The 22,530-nt window shown below is 35.5% G+C and overlaps 1 protein-coding gene across 3 annotated transcripts in view; it reads left to right on the top strand.

Moving 5' to 3' along the window:
• Nucleotides 1-22,530, top strand: part of ANGPT1 (angiopoietin 1) — a 249,369-nt gene that overhangs the window by 221,503 nt on the left and 5,336 nt on the right. For all 3 annotated transcript variants that reach the window (XM_025395173.1, XM_025395176.1, XM_025395174.1), the window contains one exon: nt 13,137-13,267. In XM_025395173.1, coding sequence (XP_025250958.1) covers nt 13,137-13,267 — 131 coding nt within the window. The remainder of the gene's footprint in view (nt 1-13,136; nt 13,268-22,530) is intronic.

Below are 22,530 nucleotides of genomic sequence, written 5' to 3'. Positions count from 1 at the left end.
GATCCGCCCGTCTCGGCCTCCCAAAGTGCTGGGATTACAGGCTTGAGCCACCGCGCCCGGCCTCATGCACATCTTATCATTATAATCTTACTACATAATTTATAATGCACATTTTGTGGATATTTATGTTTTATTGACTTTATATTATTTATTGAGGATAAATGACATCATTAGGTTAGAACTGACTAATGAATGTCTATCATAAGCCTTGTTCTGGAAAAGATTCCACATGAAGAGACGAACTGAATTTTAAACCAAAATTGTGAAGAAAACAACTTGAAAATAATTTGGTCATTAAATATCTTTTGGCACAAGGTTTGTTTTTGGCCAAGACCTTCATTGGGATGTAGTTTGATGTAATTTGTAAAACACTGTATCGGGAATCCAGAGACATGAACTCTAGACTTGGATTTGCAGTTACTTCTCTGAACGACCTTGGACAATTTGCTTCACTTTTCCAAGTCTCAGATCCTCAGAAGTAAAAGGAGGAGGTAAGGCCGAAGTTCTTTCCAGTTCCCCAATGCTTTTTTTTTTTTTTTTTTTTTTTTTGATCATTAAAGTACTCCCATGCCGTGTATATATTTCAAGGACAAAATAAATTCATGTGGATTGAAAAGAATTCTCTGGAGCCTCCCATGTAAATTTAAGCCCTGCATTTTTGTAGATATTGCAAAACTTGTTTCACTTTTTTCTTTCAGTAAAATGTTTCTTATTTCTCTGATCCTCTGGGCTACATAGTCCTGGATGGAACCAGTAGCAAATATGTTGAAATACTAAGAAGAAAGTTATTTTTTTACAGCAGTTCTGGACTGATCAAGGTATGAAAAAAATATATAAGAAATCTCCTGACAGTTTCTACTCCCCTGAATTCCTAACATAGGTTTTCAAACTCAAGGTTTATAAACAGTCTTATTTGTATTTTCAAATAGTTACTCCAACTTGGAAGGTGCAATACTTTTATTTAGACTGTGATTTTTGTTGTGATTACTTCATAAAACAGAGAAGGAATTGTTTTAGTCATCAAAATATATATTTTAATCCCCTTGACTGAGATGAAACATTGAGAAGGAAAAAGGCTTCCTAGGTCTTCAGATGCATGGAATGGGCACAGTCCTACAGTCACTTTGTTCCTTCTTTAAATCTTTTAAGTGCTGGGAAAATCTCTTCACTTAAAAATGCAGATGAATGTCAGTCTCTAGAGTCTTGGATATTTTTCAAACTGATGAAAACAAATGCCTCCAAGCTGTTAGGTCTAAGAATTCCCAGAGGATTCCTGTCACAGAATGGGTAATGTTAAGACTCAGATCACTGTTGCCCTAGAAACTTACAGGTTGGCAAAAGTTGCTAGAACCAGCTAGCAAGCACTGCCTCCAAGAAATTATCTAAGGTGATGTCTCCTGTGATCCACTGCTCTAGATTCCCTTACTGCTGTTCACTATCAAAAAGATGAAGGCTCCATGAAATATTTGTTATGCATCCATCATGTGCTATCCTAGGATAAAATGTCCACCGAGATTTCAGTACAGACATGTATATGTGTGTTCCTGCAGGTGCACACCCATATGTAATGGAGATGGAGTGGGTTGGACAGTTGCAGATAGCCAAACACGCAATTACAATGCCATGAGCACAGTCAGTTCACTTACAATCACAAATATGGTGTTACTAAAGAGGGCTAACCAGTTTTGGAAGGTTGAGAAAGCTTCCAAATGGTGGCCTAGAGTGACATAAACATGGCAAATTGGTATGAGTTGGGGAATAGTTCAGAGATGGGGGTAGAAGAGGGATTAGCTCAGAAGTGAGACTCAGCATGTCTTGCTAGGAAACCACAAGTGGTTAAGTGTTGCTTAAGCTTAGAGCGTAAGGGGGTAATAATTACCAATCATGATGCTAAGAGAAAGGAGAGCTGAGCTGCATGTGGCAGACTTGGGACAGGTAAGCAGCCATGGCCTCTGGGGGCAATTCCTCTGATATGGCCTTTTCTCACATCAATATTTTTCTCACTCAATATTTTGACTACTCTGTTTGGTAAATATGAGCAACAACAATATACAAGCTACTGTGGATGAAACAAAACCCCACAGAACTCAACCCCTGTTTTTCAAGAGTTTATTCACTTTGCCTAATTGGATTTTCTTGATCCTTTAAGTCTTAGCTCAGTCTGTAGAGCTCTTCTTCCTTGACTGGGTAAGGAGCCCCTTCCATGTCTTCCCACTGTGCTCTTGGCGTGTCTTTGTTAGAGTCCATATCACACTGGATTGTAACTGCTGTTCCCTATTATTAGAGTGTAATCTCTAAGAGGACCGGAACCTCTTCACAATGCTTGGCACATATCTCGAAAAAAAAGCATTTCTTAATAGATATATAAAAGACCTATTGACAAGGTTTTTGGTGCATTCAACGCAGGTGACTTTTTTGTGTGAATGCACATAGCTGACTAATATATGGCAATTCTTGATCTAGATACCAGAAATTCAAAGAGCAACAAGTAAAAAATCCTGCCTCCAAAGGTTTATGGTACGAAATGACAGTTTCCACTAAGATTTCTAATAAAGTGTCATGTCCTTAAGTTCCCTGGATTTTTGCTTAAATAAGACTTGTTTTCTAGAATTATTAAACTCTAGACTCTTTTATCTTTATCTCTTTTATCTTTACCTGCAAATGATATGCAAGACTTTCTATATTGCTGAAATGAACAATGTGTGCTGTGGGACAATTTTATTAATTTTTAAAATTTACTTTCTCTTAGCATCATGATTGGTAATTATTACCCCCTTACGCTCTAAGCTTAAGCAACACTTAACCACTTGTGGTTTCCTAGCAAGACATGCTGAGTCTCACTTCTGAGCTAATCCCTCTTCTACCCCCATCTCTGAACTATTCCCCAACTCATACCAATTTGCCATGTTTATGTCACTCTAGGCCACCATTTGGAAGCTTTCTCAACCTTCCAAAACTGGTTAGCCCTCTTTAGTAACACCATTTCTCTTTTAACTGGCTACAGTTTTGCTTTTACCTACATAACTTTACTAAAATTACCCTCTTAAAAGTTATTATAGTTCTTTTGGAATCAGAGTCTGTCTTCATTGCTTTATCTAGCCAGCCAACCACCATACACTTATCATGTTACTATTATTTTCGTGGCACTATGCCAGTTGTTTTATTTCTTGAGTGTGCATATGGGCAACCAGGGTGCCTGTTTAAAGTACAGATTTCTGAGTCGCACCTAAAGAGATTCTTATCCTGTGTTAGGACCTAGAGCTCTCAGTCCTATCAAGTACACTAAGGTGATGCTGATGCAGAAATAACACTTTGATTACACCAAACAGACACACCATGCCTTCTCTTGTGGGGCTAATAGTTTAGGAGAGGGAAATAAACATGGAATACTAGACTCAAAAGTTTTAGCTGAAGTGATTTAGCATGGCTGTTTGTTTTGTTTTGTTTTCTGATCAAGGAACCATGGATTTAAAAAACCAAAATGATGGAGCCAAGGACTTTTTCCCTAGAATAATGAAGAAACACAAAATTTTGTATAAATTTATGTGCAACTCAACTTTACACTTACAGTCCCTGGGAAAGAACCCTTGGAATTAGGCTATCATTGGTTACTTAAAAAAAAACTAGTGGTCAATTCTACTGGAGTTGGGAATGGATAAGGTTCATTGAAGGAGATTAAATGGGACTGGGAAAGCTTCATAGAGGAAATCCTTAGAGATTTGTGAAATGAGTAAGCGCTCATGAGGCAAGTGTGGTGGTTAATGGCAGGGGGAAGGACTTGAGATCCCAGCCAGAGGAGCAATGTGGACACATACTCTGAGGTGAGAGACAGCCTGCATTATTTAGAGGACAGCAATTATTTAGAGGACATCTTGTATGCAGGGCTTTACTGTGCTACAGATAACAGAGGGCTAGAATCCATGAGGAAGAGTTTCAACTCTAGCTTATACTGATTGTGGAGACAAATAAGCACACTGATGACTTTGGTCAACAGAAGAATCTGCTAATGCATGCTGGAGGCTTATTTGCAGACCTTATAGCAATACAATGTCCAAGTACAACAAGGGAAAGTATTTCCTCTTTGCAAGAAACCTCAGACAATGCATCTCAATGGTTTTCAACATTTTGCTTACCCTCTCCTCTCTCTATCTGCCTCAAGGGGATGCTGGAAAGAAAGTTTCTTATTGCTCTTTAAACACAAATAAAAAATGAGAACAAATCTACCTCCTGAGAATTTGTTTAGACTGAAAAATCACCAATTTCAATCACAAGTTTTACAAGGTCCTGACTTAATTTTTGGTAACAAAGCAAAACCCATAAACTCTCTGAGATGGCCATTGGCCTGGTCTTTTAGGCACCACAAGAGGGTCAGACCAGAGAGTCACTCACTTGAAGCTAACTCTATCAGTCACACATGACGCCAAGGGAATCCAAATATATTTAAGGGACTGTTTGTGTTTTTAACAGGGGTCTTGCTGTCACGTAATTCATTTTGGCACTCAGTTTTTTGTGTTTTTTTTTTATGTATTCTTAAAGGAAGGAATACTGGAATAACTATTTTATTTTGAACTAAAAACAGATAATCACTGAGCATATATTTCTGAACTTTGGGAAATGTTTCATTGTCACAGATCTCATATATACACATACATATATATTATACATCATATAGATATATAATAGATCTTTTATATATTATATATTATATATAATTATATATATTATATAACTATATGATGTATAGAGAGCACTCTGTCAGCACTATCCAAAGGCATACAACAATAGCAGTACGTGGGTTTGCTATTTTCTTTGGAGGAAAATTTTATCATGAGTTTTGCGCATATGCAAGCTTCATATCTATGACTGCAAAACACTAAGAACTGTATTTTACCAGAGTTTTGAAACAAAAGTTACTGACAACACTGTTCCTAATGTCAAGAGCTTGAGAAGACCTGGGAGGTTGATAAGCTCATTTTATCTAAATTCTACAAGATATTAATGTTTGTAAGTAAAGAGGAGATGTTAAAAATGTATATTATCAAAAACTTAGATGGAAATCCAGAGTACAATTTATACAGGTGTTATACAAGCTAATACCTAAAACAATCATATTAGAATCAGAGATTAAGTGAAACTCTATTTTCTAAAGATTTTTCATCATTTAGGGTGAGGTTTTTCTGTAGCTTTGGAAATTTATTTTCCTTAATCACAGCACAGATTCCCAGGACCATTACTATATTAAACATTTTTCATATTTTTTCACACTTTTGTGTACATCTTCCATTACACATATTCAAACATAAATAGCATGCCTGCGGCAGGTCATCTGTAGCTTCTGAAACAAATAAGATAATGTCTTCCTTCTTAACATAATGGTTAAATTATTATGCACAAATTCTGGTGATTCCCAATGATCCAATTCCCTGTCAAAACAAATGACACCAATTACGGAAGATTTAATGAGAAAAAGAAAGCTTTCAGCAAGTTGACGTGAGAATTAAAGATTAGGTTGGGATGGATGATTTTTCCAGGATTTTTTTTTTTTTTTTTTGCCAGTATCAATTATGAGTAAAGAAAGGAAAACCAAATAAATATATACTGGATTCAGTCAATAAAATATTACATGATGGCAAGAAAATTGAAGGGTTCTCAAAAGTCTGAAATTTTAATTTATTAAAAGATAAACATTTGAATTGAAGGATATTTATTCAGACAATCTAGAGTCAAATTAACATAGACCTTAACCACATAGTCAATCAGCAAAGCAACTTTTTGGTTTCTTGTCCTTCATATTTAGTACTCTTCTTCATCTATATAAAATAAGAAAAACTTCCAAAGGATATGGGGCCTCACGGGTTTGAGAAAATTGATCCTTTTCATCTTTAATTTCTCTGGCTTGTTGTCTCCATGCCTGTCTTCATGAACTAGATCTCTATCCCATTGTTTTTATCACTCTTAGAACACTTACATATGTCTATCAAGGTCATATATGTTTATACTTGTGTAATTTAGACTTAGTCATTCCCATAACTGACGCTTATTGAACTACCATGTATTTTATGGTTATTGCTTAGGCAAGTTTGATTACTTCGATTTTTTTTGCAAATAGTCAAGTACTTACTTTACTTTGCATGCAGCAATCTTTTTAAGGGCTTTCCAGGTATCACCTCGTTTAATCTTCACAAAATATTGGCAGGACATTACTATTAGTAGAAGTATTTTACAGATGAGGCAACTGAGGATCAGAAAGAATAACAGCTAGATCGCAAACCCAGACAGGTACACCACAAACTCTGTGATGACATGCTGTCTCTCCAGACACAAGTGTTCATGACACAGCCTTAATTTGCAGAAGCCAATGGCTTATTTATTTCTCCATTTTGTGTGTGTGGAGGAGAAGGAGAAAAAAGGAAAAGTTTTAGTTAATGGCTTTATAGATGGTTATTTCTTTCATTACAACTTATTTTGTACCAAATTACCTGTATCTGCTTGATCTGTATATTTTTTAAATGTTTTTAGATATCTATAAGTCTTTATCACAGCCTTAATTCTTGATTAGTCACACTTCACATTATCAATTCTTTTAATCTTCCTACTCACATCCTCTTTTCTTTGGAAACTTCTTTCAAACATTTCTTTTCTGGAATACAGATTATACAACTGAATGTCTTTAATATATTCACTCACTTTTTCATAGGTGTGTTAACTTTGCTTCATATATTTTTCTAGAATTTTCTCACATATTCATTGATAGGCTATTGCAAATAAGTACAGAATTTTGTTCATGTGTGGACAATAGAGTTACAGAATATATCTCCAGGATGTGAAAAAGTCAGTGCTAACATACATGCTCTGACATCCCTCTTGGCTAACGGTTCCCAGTTCTTTCAGTGGAAAGGGGGTAGGATTGGAGAGGTTGAATATGGCAGAGACAGCCCAAAACAGCAACTAGAAGTCATAGCCATGTCAGGAAACTCTGTCAGATTGAGTCATTGCTACCAGCCTCTGAAAGAGAACCATGAAGGTCATTCTGAATTTCTTAGTAATTGTGAGAAAGATAAACTAGTTCCATATGGTGGCAGGGAGAGAGCTCAGAGCCAAAATAAAAATCTGCTCAGCTTGTCAGTACCTACGACCTTAAAGTTCAGATATCTGAGAGTCTGTCTACTGTTTTAAAGGGTTGAGGCCAAACTTCAATTTGTCATACAAACAACTCCCACTGCCTTGGATCATGAAAGAGATGCTTGGCCCCCTGAGTATGGTGAACATGCAAAAATGTGAAGAGAGTGAGTCTCTTAAGTAGACAAAATTAATAAGAAACTGGATTCATGAGACTGTGCTGCCCATTTTAAAGAAAAGAAAGTTCTAGAATCTCTTGGATGATATGTAGGGATATTTTGAAGCCTGTTCTTCCATAATAGAACTCACTGTTGTCCTATATTCATTAAGAAATGTGATAATTTAGTCTTTATAATTACTGAAATTTCTAAAAGTGGTTGTAAAGGAGTAACTATGTTTATCAAAGATGACTAGAGAATCATGACTAATTTCAATAGACATCAGTTTTCCTACAATATACTAATTGAAAAAATAAAAATGTTGACATTCTTTATAGTCATTCTTCTGAAGGACTCATATTTTTTTTCTTTATTAAGAGAAAATACATGGACGAGACTAAATGCCATAATTCTATTTTGTGGCTGCCTTTTTGGTCACATCAAATGAGATTCTCTGGAGTTTTTTGTTTTGTTTTGTTTTTCACAGCTTCCTTATGTCTGTCCCTAATGCTTTTTACTGGAGGAACATTTTGTTTTTATCTTCTAACATATCGTCTTTCATGCAAGCCATATCTACACTGGCTAAACTCAAGAAATAAATAACCAGGATTCCCAGGCTGTTATTTTGGGAGATGTATTCTCACTAATGTTTCACACTTCCACTTCACTGTCACCGTAGTCAGGTGCAAAGCCGTCCTGTATATTGATTTTTCTTTCATAAACTGAAAGTCTATTTGGAACAACTATTAGCTTCATAGAGAAAGCCACAGATAGTCAATTACACATAAGGACTTTAGATATTAGCCAGAACCAGTGTTAAAAAGAATCATCCAAATGTTCTGTTTGAGCCTCAACTCAAACAAGTTTTTTTTGTTGTTTTGTTTTTCTAATCTAATTACAGAAATACTTGGCATTAATGAGTGACTGGTCCTTAATTTACCTGTATCAAATAACTAGCTGTGGTTGTTGGCTTTGGGCCAAAAATTGGGACTCTGAGCTAGCTAAAGAGCTGCTAAGAAAGAATGAGCCCCTGAACTGTGCAGGGGACCTATTCTGGACTGTATAGTTTCTCCCAGAGTCCTTCTGGGATTCCACAGAAGCACAGTTGTCTTCATTTGCAAAGTTTTTAAAATAGTGTTTAGAAGAAATGATTTTTATGAAATTTCATCTTTATCTCCCAGTGCAAGAGACTGTGTGTCTCTTCCATAGAAGAGCATAAGCCACTCCTCTGTGACATGCTAAGGATATAAACATGGGGGATGAATGCTACTTCATGTAAATTACAAGTGCTACTAAGTCTTGAACCGCGAAACATTCATTACTCCTCAAAATATCAGTCTCTTCTACTCGTACATCATTCCAACCAATATATGCCACTGTTTACATTGCACATCTTGCAACTCCTCTCCACTTCTGCTTTATGTTTATGTTTTAATGTTTATTCAAGGCAGGACCTTAAGAAATTAGGTTCACACCTTATTAGAATATTTCTTTTTAAAAAAATAATTTTAGCTGAAACATTAACCTTAAGCATATTTTTATTTTGAGTTTGCTTTCAAATTGTTCTCAGTTGGCTATTCATACGATACAAATAAATCATTCAATAAAATGTAAGGAGTAATAAGAATTAAGACATAGTCTTTTTTCCTTTACTCTATCTGCATAGTGCCTCGCTCATGTTTTTATATTCTGGAGTCTCTGAGAAAATAAGAACAAAAAAACTGGAAAAATAAGAAGGATATGAGATAGTGTATATGTGTGTGTGTGTATATATATATATAATGTATATGTGTGTGTGTATACATATACATATACACACACATACACACACCTACATATATTTTTTTTAATCATTTGAGTTGGATAGGCAATGAAGTGGGTACCTAGGTGGATATGTTGAGCACCTAACTAAATGAGATGTAAAAGCTGTCCTTCTGAAACATGGACCAAGTATATTTTGATAGTAGAGCTCTTTATATTTGAGTTTGCTTTTGCTTGCTACCTTGAGCTTACCAAAAGTTAATTGCTTAGCGCACCCATCATCCATCTATTCAATGAACATTGAGGCCTTTCTCTATCTCAGAGACTGTTCAAGATTTCAAGATTCTGGCAATTCAAAGATGAGTAAAACATAGTTTATGCCTCAAGGAGCTCACAGTTCATTATGGGAAACCGATAAGTGAAAAGACAATTAAAATACAGCAAGTAAGTGTCATCATGAAGATGCTGATTTGATGCTTTTTGAGGTTATACTTGCAACAAATCTTAAAGGATGGATAGGAGTTCAGCAGCTGTTCAAACCTGGAGAGTACCTTCTAGGAAGAGGGGATGGTACTTGCAAATGTATGGAGAAATAAGAGTGTTGCTTAGAGAGAATAAGTGAGTGGGTAAGGCTAGAGCACTATGTGTATGTGCAGAAAATAACAAGACATGGGAGGGTTGGAGTGGGTGAGACATGGGAAAAGTAGACAGTAGACAAGGACTAGACTTCACAGGCCTTGCAAACCACAGTAAAGAATTTGAACTTTATCTTTGAATTTTGGAGGAACAACTGAGCGACTTTAACCAGGATGGAGGAATGATGAGACACATGTTTTTGAATGAGCTGCATGGACTTCATGGAGAAGGGGAAGAAGGAGTGAAACTCAAGGCAGTGAGACTAGCTGTAAATCATTTTTGATAATCTAGAGAAGAGCTGCCAAGACTAGAAACTGACCTCCAAGTCTTAAATAGATCTGGAAAGACGTCTCTTTACTCATGGAGCCTAACATAGCATTGATGACATTCATACGGGGAAAGGTCAAGAAAGAAATGTGGATTTTATTGTAATCCTAATACCTATACCAGCACACATATAGAGAGATACCTGAAGGCAGCCTTAATCTTGTGACAACTGATGATATATTCATACAATAGCTTCCCAATGCTGTTAGAGAAAAAAATGTAATGGCATGTAAAAGTGGTCATAAAATTATATTTGAAAATCATCTCATACAGAAGCATGTAAAGTATAATTCTATTTCTATTTGTATTTTCACGTGGGGAGAGATTGTTCTTGAAAGATACCTCTAAAGAGAGAGATGAAATGGGGCTGTGTGCAGAAGTTTTACTTATAGTGTTCAAAATGTTATAAGAATGTGTTCAGATACATGTATATTTAAAAATAAATAATATTTTATATTTAGTGGGGAGAAACAAGGAAAATACTAAAAATCTGTAATATGACAAGAGTAGTTAAACTCAGTGATGAGATTTGGGTTGATTTTTATTCTTTTTGCTTTTCTTCTCAAATTTATAATTTTGCATTTGTATTGCCTTGATTACACAAATAAATAATTATAAATTATAAGACTTAGATTGTAACTCTTATGTGAAAGGATAAAAGTATAAACAATGTATTCAAGCACATAGCAAGCAGTCTGTTATTTAGAATCGAACATTTGTGCTGAATTCCCTGCAAAAGACACCATAGAAAATCATTGCATCCCGGGAAGTCTGTCTTTATTAGTGAACTTAAAGCTACTGCAGAGAAAATGGCATTGACTTACCATAAGAAGGAAGGCCATTACAAATCACAGAGAAACAAAAAATCAAAGTTAAAATTGCCATTGCTCATTCAAGAGCGCTTATGGGCTAAACTCTCCCAGTCCCAGTAGAGCCGATTTCAGGCTAGGAGAGACGTAGCTACTTAATTTTGGAATCATTCACTTATTCTCTCAATTCTGATTCTGTCTTCACCAAACAAGGAACTTTCTGATTATAATTTGGCTTTCTGTGTGAAATTCTCTCTAAGAAGACCATGAGACTGGGTCCCCACCATATTCCTACTTTGACTGCAAATGGAGGCCTGACAAAAGTCTGTGTTAGTTTTGCCAATGTGTGTCTGTCTTTGGGAGGTCAAGGACCTCCAAAAGAGTGATCAAATTGAAAGTTCTCACCAGCTCTGGAAGGTGGTGAATTCATGCAGGTAACATGTCCCAAAACTCCCTTTGGTGATCTGTCACCTTACTTTCCCTGGTGAAACCCACCTCCACTTGGGCTGGCTGCAACCTGAACGGTGAATTGGCACTTTAAAAATTCTGCAATTTTGTATCACCAATGACTTGTAACCTGCCTCTCAGAGTTTTGAAATACAAGCTTTTGTGTGGTAATTCAACATTAGAAAATTATTTGTACTACTGTGAAACAGAAGTTCCATTAATTATTGGAACCAACAAAAGCTGACTGAGGTTTACTTGTATACTTTGCTCTGGCTCAAAATCTCTGCAGAATATTTGTAAAATATTGCACAAACATCCAATAATATTGTTTTTTGCTAAAAATAATATCAAATACCACAAACAATAGGATATATACATATACCTAGATGCAAACACAGGTTGAAATATATCTCCAAATATTAATTGATCTTTATTATTCTATTTCATAGTAGTGTAATGTTTTGCTCAGAGCCAGCCTAGGTTTTAGGAGTGTCTCATTCATACAGAGACATGAATCACCCATTAACTATACTGTGGGTGGATAGTATTCATAAATAAGATCCAGGCATGCAGGTGATGACCTATATGAATTTGAAGGGGATATTACTACATGATTCTGATGAAAACATTGTACTGGTATGCAGGAGCAGTGTTAGGTAGAGTTAGAGAGAGAGGGGCTAGAGTCTAGGCCAGAGAACACCTTGGGCATCAAGCTGTCAATACAACAACTTCAGTTTAGTACGGTAAGCCCTGTGAAGCCACTGAAGGACTTGAGCAAGTTTACATTTGTTCTAAGCACTACATTGCCCAGAAGGATATGAAAGCAGTGTGTACGATCAGTAGGAAATGAGCAAACATCAGACAGGGCGCTACATTTGGCAACTATTGTGATTCGTCCACTAGTTCTTGGATTCTAGGACAATACTTGACAAAATGCTCTCTTTGGACAGTCTGCAGAGAAATCTGAGATGCTAGCTGAAAACAAATATTCCTGGGATTAGTAAACAGGCCTTTTAAACAAAAGGTCAGATGATTTGTTATATGCACAACCATTAGAGGGCCACTGATCTAGGTTAATGCAAGTTTTATGTAAGAAATGTTTCTAAATAGTAAGATAGGTTCTTCAAAGAATGCCATATTAAACAGATGGGATTTTGAATTTAATGTTAGGGATACCTCTAGAATACAAGTCCCTCAAAAGCATGCATTTTTGTTTTGTTTTCTTATATGTCTTAAGTGCCTAGATCAATAACGGGTATATAGCTTGTGCTCAGCAAACATTTGTCCAGGGAATGCATAATGATTCAAAGCTTGAGTTTTAGACTCATACAAGCTAAATTCCAGCTTACATAGCTTCGCTAAACCTTGGTGTACAATTTGGGGATGTTAATATAGGGATCACAGATTTAATATAAAAATTTAATCAAATAACCACTGGAAATTATTTAGCATAGTGCCTGGCACAGAGCAAGTCCTCAATCAATGACACTTACTCCTTGTATTGCTATGAATAATGTTTAGCACATCTGCAATATTATATATTAATGGATTAAGGGAGTGAGATGCTGAATCGACATTGTAAAAAGCATTTAGGTTTAGAGGTTAATACCTGTATTAAAAAATAAACCAAGGTTTTTATGTTTTCTGGATCCTTCATTATCAGAGAACCATATGAGTTTGAGCATACATAATGACATAAACTTTTTCCTTCCTTTGTTCTTTTGGTTCAGATAGCTTGCATCTTCTAGAGGTTTGTTGGAAGGGCTGAGTTCAAAGAAAGAAGAAAATGATGAAAAGGCAAACATTCAACAAGTTGGTCTTCTGGGTTCTGTTATTCTGTCGAATGGCTTATCTTTCTTTTTTTTCTTTTTGACTTCAGGTTGTATTTAAAAGGTCACACTGGGACAGCAGGAAAACAGAGCAGCCTGATCTTACATGGTGCTGATTTCAGCACTAAAGATGCTGATAATGACAACTGTATGTGCAAATGTGCCCTCATGTTAACAGGAGGTAAGTCCTATGGGGCCACTCTCTAAGCTATGTTTCATTGGTTTGGGGCTTAAGGTTTCTTATCTATGAGAACGGGGTATGATCTTATGGTCAGGAAAGTTAAGAGCAAGTCCCTAGAGATCATTTTGTTCTGTCCACGAATTTACCCTGCGTTCTTGTGTAAGACATTGCTAGCATATTTAGAGGTTTGCATCCTCCCCCAACATCAATAGTGAAAGTGTGCTAAGCTTGGTTCTGAATACATTTTTTAGTCTCTTAAGTCCCAGATATTCTACTTTCTAAATAAGCATCTTGATACCCTTAGTAAGATGAACAATAGTTTGGGAACTCAGCATATACAGTAATTACTTCTTACAAACTACTTTGCAATTATATAGTAAGTTAATTGATCATTTTGTTGAAATGAGATAAGAAAAATAAAGAGGTGTAGTTAAACCAAAAGTAACACAGTTCAGACGAGCTATACCAGAGTTTTACACTATGTAATATTAATCATTGCAAGATATTTTAGCTAGTATAGGAGACATCATTAAATAATATCATATCATAGAGTAAGAAAGTTAATCCTTTTGTACATTTTAAATATTTTTCCAGCCTTATGATTGCCCCACAAAGAAATTCTCAGTTTGGTGCTATCACATCTGTAATACTTCCTCAGCACTTACCAATGGTGCTTCTTGGCAAAAAGAAAACAAAAAACAAAAAAACCCGTAGTCTCAGAGCCTTGGTTAAGCAATGGCACATACCTAAAATTAAATAATGTTATTTTGTTTTAATTTTATGAGTTTCATATCTACCTTTCTTTTCTTTTTTCTTTCTTTTTTTTTTTTTTTTTTTTTTTTTTTTNTCCTGCCTCAGCCTCCTGAGTAGCTGGGATTACAGGCGCCCACCACCAAACCTGGCTAATTTTTCTATTTTTAGTAAAGACGGGGTTTCACCATGTTGGTCAGGCTGGTCTTGAACTCCTGACCTCAAGTGATCTGCCCACCTTGCTTTCCCAAAATGCTGGGATTACAGGCATGAGCCACCCTTGCATCTGGCTATGTCTAACTTCTATTACAGCAAGTGGTGCTGGTTTCCTCTTTAAATGAATGATATAAACTTGCATTTTAGAATGCATTCACAATATTCTGTATTTAACAAATAATTGATTTAAAGAAAAAATTGATCCATATTAATAAAAGTTATAAGTGGATATGGCAAAACTGTGAAGTTGATACATGACTGACTGAAGTTTGGGAAACACTAAGATAAAACCCAATGGCAAATGCTATTGCTCAAGAATGTTATAGGGTCTGGCAGGAAAGGAGTTGGCATCAAACAAAATTGTAAGAGAAATTCCTATTTCAGTGTTTCTCCTCTCACAGTTTTACTGCTGCTTCTCTCTCTTACTATAGTAACAATCACTACCACCTTCAATTGTTCTAATATACTTTCTGTCTTAATTCTATTACAAAACATGTTTTCATATTAGTAAGGAAAAAATTGTTCAAATCTAATATTTTCTTTTCCCAACACTACATTACTACCATTATTATAACATATTACATGTTGCTGCACATGTTGTACTATCTTACTTGAACTCCAGATCCACTCTGTGAGACAGCAGGGAGAGAAACTCATCTCTATATTGTACCTCAGGAAAATGAATGACAGTTAATGTTTGCCATTTCATCCCAAACATCTAGCACAGCTGATTGTGACACATAGAAACCTATTAGAAAATGTAGTACATGAATTAGTGAAGTAGTAGTGTACATGAATGAGTGTAGTACATGAATGACCATCTTGTAACTCTTGAAATAACTTTCAAATTTTAAAACCAATGAAATAAATCATTAGGTTGACGTTATCTTCATCAATGAATAGAGCTTGGAAAAGTATGGATTGAAGGTTTTGGATAATTATTATTTTGAGACCAAGTCTCACTCAGTTGCCCAGGCTGGTGTGCAATGGCGTGATCTCAGTTCACTGCAACCTCTGCCTCCTGGGTTCAAGCGATTCTCTTGCCTCAGCCTCCCGAGTAGCTGGGACTACAGGTGGGCACCACCATGCCCAGCTAATTTTTGTATTTTTAGTAGAGACAGGGTTTCATCATGTTGACCAGGCTGGTCTGGAACCCCTGACCTCAGGTAATCCACCCACCTCAGCCTCCCAAAGTGCTGGGATTACAGGCATGAGACATGAGCCACCACGCCCAGCCAGTTTGAGATAAATCTTTTGTCTTCCTCCCTATTGCCAACCCTTCCATTACTGCTATCATCAAATCACAACCCGTTGACCCCAGCCATGCCACCTATGTTGACATCTTTTCAATATGATACCCACCCCAATATTATCAAAACTAACCTATTATGATTCTGCCTCTATCATATTCTTTTCTGCTTTTATTTTTTTGTTTTTTGTGTTTTGAGATGGAGTCTTGCTCTGTTGCCCAGGCTGGAGCGCAGTGGCGCGATCTGGGCTCACTGCAAGCTCCGCCTCCTGGGTTCTCGCCATTCTCCCGCCTCAGCCTCCGGAGTAGCTGGGACTACAGGCGTCCGCCACCACGCCTGGCTAATTTTTTGTAATTTTAGTAGAGACGGGGCTTCACTATGTTAACCAGGATGGTCTGGATCTCCTGACCTCGTGATCCATCCGCCTCGGCCTCCCAAAGTGCTGGGATTACAGGCGTGAGCCACCGCGCCCGGCCTCATATTCTTTTCCTTAAGCTTTGAACATATCATTTCGGCATCATATTTAACATCATCAAATATTAAAAAGTCTCCTATATGTAATTTTATGACTCCTCCCTCAGCCCTCACCCCCAGAAATAGTTGCTACAAATCTAAGATTTTTTTTTTAAAAAAATGGTACACACAAGGTAGGTCTTGAGCTTTTTCCTGAAATAAAATTCTTCTTTTTATTACATCCCTGATCTCATAAATGAAATTGTCAGCAACTGTATACAAGGACAAAGGGACTTTGATTTTTCAATTTCCTGCACATTTTAATATTGAAATATTATTTTCTCCATGTCTATTTTTACAGGTATTTTTTTCTTACCAAATAAATACAATACATGAAAAACCAACAGTAAAATCTTTCAAATGTGTCCTTAGAAGAGTATTCCAATATGTTCATATTTCTGTCATAATAATGAAAATATGGAGTAAAGCAAAGAGGAGAATGTACATCTTGGTTGTCATTGAGAAAATTTCACTGCTCAGATTTATGATTTTATTTCTACTTTAAATGATTGAACTTTGTCATGTTCTTTCATCCATAATTATTCTTGGACCCAGTTCTTACTCACCAATAAACACATGTTTGGGAGAGAATATTTCCACTTATTGCTTGTGCTGGAATAGTCTAAGTAAATGTGTTTTTGTAATAAATGCCATTACCTTATCAAATGTCCCTTTGAAAGAATCCAGGTCTTGCAAAGTTATTTATTATGGAAAGCTAAAATGTGGAATTTAGATAGCTAAGAACTGGAGAACGTAAGGATGAATGTCATTGACAGTCCAGGTAACTGGAGTATTGCCTGGAACTTAGGTCCTACTTAGATGCTCCCCACCACTACTACTTATTCTGTCAAAGTTTCCCTTAGAGCCATTTTCCTCATCTAATTATTTTTCCTTTCTTTTTTTTTAAACTTAGTATTTGAGCCTGTTGCCTATTTAAAATAGCATCTCTTAAGCAGTGAGACTTCGTACTCTTTGAAGCTAGTAACTCATAGCTCTTTGTCATTATCAATTAAAGTTTTGTTTTATCTTCTTTATTTATATATTTTTCCTTTGTTTCTTCTAAAAGGAATTAAGAGTAAAATAAGATTTATTTCCCACTAACTATCCTAGTTTTCTTCAAGTACAAAGAGGAATTCTAGTTGGAAAATCTGGTATCATTACCCTTATCGGTAAAAGACTGAATGGCAGGAAATAGGCTTAATTGAAAGCAGAAGGTATTTCAGCTAGACCGAAGGTAGGACTTGATCTTTGTTCTTCATTTCCTAACTTCCTTATTTCTTTGCTTTCTTCTGTCAATTTAAGATATTTTTAATGAGCACCTATTAAAGGGGTTAATTACTATTAAAGAAATGAGCAAGACAGGCTAGAGCATAAGTTTCATTAAAAATGTAAAAGAAATAGTTTTATCTACTATTTAACATTAAGAAAATGAAAATGTAATCTCATTCAATGCATACTTTTTGTATAGATTTATTGTATGTGGAGATAAATATGTGAAAAATTCTGATTCCAGAATTAAGACAATAACAAATTCTTGTTACTAGATTGTCACATTCAAAACAAACTTACCTTCAGCAGAAAACAAACGATCTTTGGTACTAAATTAGGAGCTTTCAAAATCAGCATTTCTGAAAGTTTGCTTAAGCTACAGTTAACTAAAATTATTAAAATTATATTTAAAGAATTATTTCTAAAAATCTGTCATAAACTGTAATTATTAAAAATTGTTACTCCGTCTCAAAAAAAAAAAAATTGTTAACCACAAAAACAAATACATTATTGTTTTACATTCCTTACTTTAGTTTCAATATAATTTCCATATTTAGTACATAATATAAAGGCTATGTAAAAATGTGACCTAACTTTCTATAGAAATAATCTATTGAAGTAGAAACTCTGATTTATTTTCCCAACGCATAAACCATGTTAACTGATAGACAAGACTTTCTAAAGCTAACAAAGGATATTTTTCAGTTCAGTCCTTAAAGAGGGGAAAAAGCCATACACATAAATTTCTTAGTACATCTAGAACTTTCCAGATGCTAACAGCAGAGAGTTGATAAATGCTCACTTTGCCTACTATATAATCTTAAAGAAGACAAAGAAAATGATAGAAGCCAGCAGTTTTTTCAACTGGTGTATGACCTTGAAGTGACAAGATCTTTGGGAAAATATAATCGTCTTAGCATTTTTGAGAATCCAGTAAGGACCTGCTAAGCATGATCAGATAACTAAAATTCTCTAAGTTTCAAGGTAAAAATATTGAGAGAAAAGAAGATCCATATGACTAATGTAAGATTGACTATATAAATATACATTGCATTACTTTTATTTCAACCCAATTTCTATATTTAGTACATAAAACGTAAGCCTATTCTACACAAATGTAAGTTCTGTGAATGCACGGATTTTGTGCTGTCCACTACTGTATTCCAAGTGACTGCCAAAGTGTGTGGCATATAGCATATGTTCAATAAATATTGGTTTGATGAGTAAATATGTTAGCAGAGACTCTGAAAGGACATTGCAAAATTACAAATTATTCTGGTGAAAAGAAATAAAGTAAATGAATGTTAGTATAAATGTGACTCTTGCATGAACTTATTTTTAAAATGCCTAATACATACATGTATTTCTATGCTCAAACAAGAAACAAAGAGGTGACTATCAAGAACTGAAACTAACTTAAGAATAACCCCAAAGACTAAACTGCAGAATTGTAAAAATTTGAATGTTAGGTTCCCAACTTTCAAATAAATTTGGGCTTCCTAAAATGCAAAGTTTAAGATTATATTCCTATTTTCTGGGGCAGAGTTTCATTTATTAGGAAAAGAGCAAAGAGTATCAGAAAATGTCTTTTATACGTTTGGAAAAAGGTGAATCAGAACTGATAGTCCTCTCACGCAAGGCTACAACCAAAGCTTAATGATTGGCAGTGGATGAAAAATAACCAATTAACTTTGTATTGTACTCAGTAATAATATTTAAAAACTTATTGAACTCTTTCTAACAGATATGTTTGTATTATCCTAAATGATTTGTATTTAATAACTTATATGAAGCTTCCAAAAACTCTTGGAAATAGAGACCACAATAATACTTTTGGCAAGAACTGAGATACAGAAAAGTTAGATAATTTGCCATAGGTCACAGAATTTTGTCGGAAGTAGAATTTAAATGCAGGTACTCAACCTCCAGAGACCTTTGTTCTATCTACTCTTTCTACTGCTTCCATTAAAAAGAATGACATTCAAAGAGAATGATAGAGCTCTATTGTACTGTTTGCAGCATCTTTTCGCAAGCATTTCCTCACTTAAACATGGTTAAAAGCAAAATGAAGTATGAGGGAGAAGAGAGGCAGTAAAAGAATACCTAGAAGTTTTAAATGAATTCAATATTCCTAGCCAGGGTAAACAGCTTTTCATATTTAGAACAAAAAGAAGAGAAAGGAAAGAAAAAAAAAACAGCCCCCCAAAAAACAAAAACAAGTCCTTGGCCTGAAGGGGATATAGTATGAGATGACAGAAGGAATGCAGACTTCTAGCAAGGTCCTTTGCCTCCTGCATGCAAGACCCATGCAGCTGCTTCTTGAGGCTGGCTTTGGGTAGGGCCAACTTTGTCCACATAAATTCACCAAGAGATTTTTTCCATTATGATCCCATTGATGGCACCAGTCAATTTAGTTTAAACTCATCCTTAGTTAGTGATGAAAGATGAAAATCTTAATTTCTGTGCAAGTTCTTTTGCATACTGCTGATTAGAATGCATGCATTGAAAACGAACAAAAGAAATCTACAAAAACAGATATACCTTTTCATTTTGCTGTACATTTTATCACAGAAAAGAAGTGTTGAGAGACATTTTGTTTAGAATCAGAAGAATTTAAGAGTTAGGTTTCCTGATATTCAAATAAAGTTGAACTTCCTGAGTACAAAGTTGAGAATCAAATTCCTATTTTCTGGGCAAAGTTTCATTTATTAGCGATAAAATGTGAATTTTCTGCTTCAAAGATAAAAGACACAAATGATTTTAAAAGACCTGGAATAGTTATTACAAAACTAAATTTTAATGAGTTAAGTGTAAATGAATTGGAAACATGAATCTCAGATTTCTTATTAAAATATACATGAGGTTACAAGTTATGAAGAAAAATGTTTGGCAAAGTACATCTCAGCAGTTGCCAACCTTAAAACATTTGAGACTGAGTGTGGTGGCTCACGCCTGCAATCTCAGCACTTTGGGAGGCCAAGGTGATTGCATCACCTGAGGTCAGGAATTTGAGACCAGGCTGGCCAACATGGCAAAACACCACCACCTTTACTAAAAAAAAGAATACAAAAATTAGCCAGGCATGGTGGCAGACACCTGTAGTCCTGGCTACTCAGGAGGCTGAGCCAGGAGAATCACTTGAACCCAGGAGGCGGAGGTTGCGGTGAGCCAAGATCCGCCATTGCACTCCAGCCTGGGCGACAGAGTGAGCCTCCATCTCAAAAAAAACCAAACCAAAGCAAAACAAAACAAAACAAAAAAACATTTGAGACATTTTATCAGTTGTCCCAATAGCAGATGGTAACTGCTTTTTCGATCCTTTGCTTGCATCATTGAGTTCTTTTAGGCTTGAAGTGCCTTCCCTAGATGAATTGCTTTAGGATATTTCTTATTTGTTATTCCCAAGCATAAACAAAATACAAAGTTAATATTTTCCCAGGATTGCACAGAATATGTAATTCAGCTATTCAGTATCTTGTCAGAGAGGAACTGCAAACTCAGGCATACTCTTCTGTATATTCATAGAACATCTTCATCCCATGCAAATGTATCATATGTACTGAGTATCTATGATCACTTATAAATACAAGAAATGTGTATGAGTAATGAGGACTCTGCTATACTTTTGCCTGCTTTGAAAAAATGCTTTAAACCACGTATTTTCAGGATTTGTGTATAAAAGACTTGGCCATGCTTAATTTTAAAAAATAAAGGTAGAAAGTGGACAAACTATTTTAAATATTTGATATGAAAAAATTATTTAATTTGTTTTAATGTATGTATCAGAGAAAACAGAGAATCCTTGCCTACACAGAAATAATTACTTCTGCTACCTTGAAGTTAGGATATCTTATAATAAAACTGAAATGGTCATGAGAAATAATTGCTCTTTTATTTCATTTTCTTCCATCTTAATTCATCATCTTTATTATCAATTGCTCTGAGATAGATCACAGAATTCATGGCCCACTGGTCTTAAGATAAAGAGTTAATTGAACATTTCAAACTCCTTGATTTGTAATGAAATCAAAATGAAACATTTAAAAAAATTAGGAGCTTAAATGCCAAGATTTTATAACATGAACATTGTACAACTGTACTTATTTGGGTCTAATTATTTTCATATTTCTCTAATAAACCCCACTAAGCAAATAAGAAAATACGTTGGCACTGATGACCTTGCCTTTATTATTAAATTATTATGATGCTCCACAAGGTCTTGTCTCTTTTTTTCCTGCCCTAAACATTCTGCCCCATTTTCTAGATAACTTACAGCTGGCACTTAAGTAGGATTTTTTTTTTATAGGCTATAATAGTGCATTATCTTATTTGATCCTTATAACTGTGCTGTGAAAATGGTTGGTCAGTTCTTAGAATCTATGTATTATGAATGTGACATTAAACAGTTCCTTAAACTCTGTGAGCATTAGTATCTTTATTATGGTATTTGCCACATTACTTAAGGCTGTTTGGGGGATAAAATGAGAAAATGCATACAAATACCTTCATGTGAACGATTCAGTAAATATCAAATACCATTGGTACTATTGTGGAGGATCTCTTGGTTATTAATTGATGAAGTAAGCATGAAAAGTCTGGGTCTTCTAACTTCTGCCCTGGCATTCTGCAGGTTTCCCATTGCCCAAAAGAAAATGTCTAAAGGTGTAATAAAAACCTTTATGTTCTCGCTCCTGTTTATTTTTTAGCCCTGTATTCTCCAACCCTTTAACCCACTGGGACTCCAGCCAAGCCAACCTGCTGGCAGACACTCTCTCCTGCTCTTCCAGAGTACAGACTGTGTAGAATCTCTTTCTGTTCAGTGAACTCTACCCATCCTTCAAGACCCAGAGCAGCTGTTGGATGAGTGAGCTTTGTGGTCCCTCAGACAGTTAGCACCTACTGCCTCTGTATTTCCATAACATTTTCTTCTTCTCTTTTTTTAGCGGCTATCATCTCAATGTGTAGCATTTTGTTTGTCTCCTACACAAAACTGTGCACGCTTTAAAGTCAGAAATTTTGTTTCCAAAAATTCCTGTCCCCTATCTCTATCCATTGGTTAATATTTGCAGAATTGATTCTAGACTCAATTTTCTTCTTTTTTTTATGCTGTCACATATGCTCAGGATAGCTTTGGAAGATCATAGAGAATGAGGGCTCTAAACAGTGTTTGAGGAAACATTTAACCTAGCAGATCTGGTTCTTCTGGTTCGATTGTGGTTCCCATCTGTAGAGAATGTTTTACTTGTTTGCCTCATCATGGACAAG

Source organism: Theropithecus gelada, chromosome 8 (assembly GCF_003255815.1).
Source record: "Theropithecus gelada isolate Dixy chromosome 8, Tgel_1.0, whole genome shotgun sequence".
Lineage (NCBI taxonomy): Eukaryota > Metazoa > Chordata > Mammalia > Primates > Cercopithecidae > Theropithecus > Theropithecus gelada.
The sequence above is the reverse complement of the archived record's forward strand: the minus strand, read 5'-3'. Positions and strand labels throughout refer to the sequence as shown.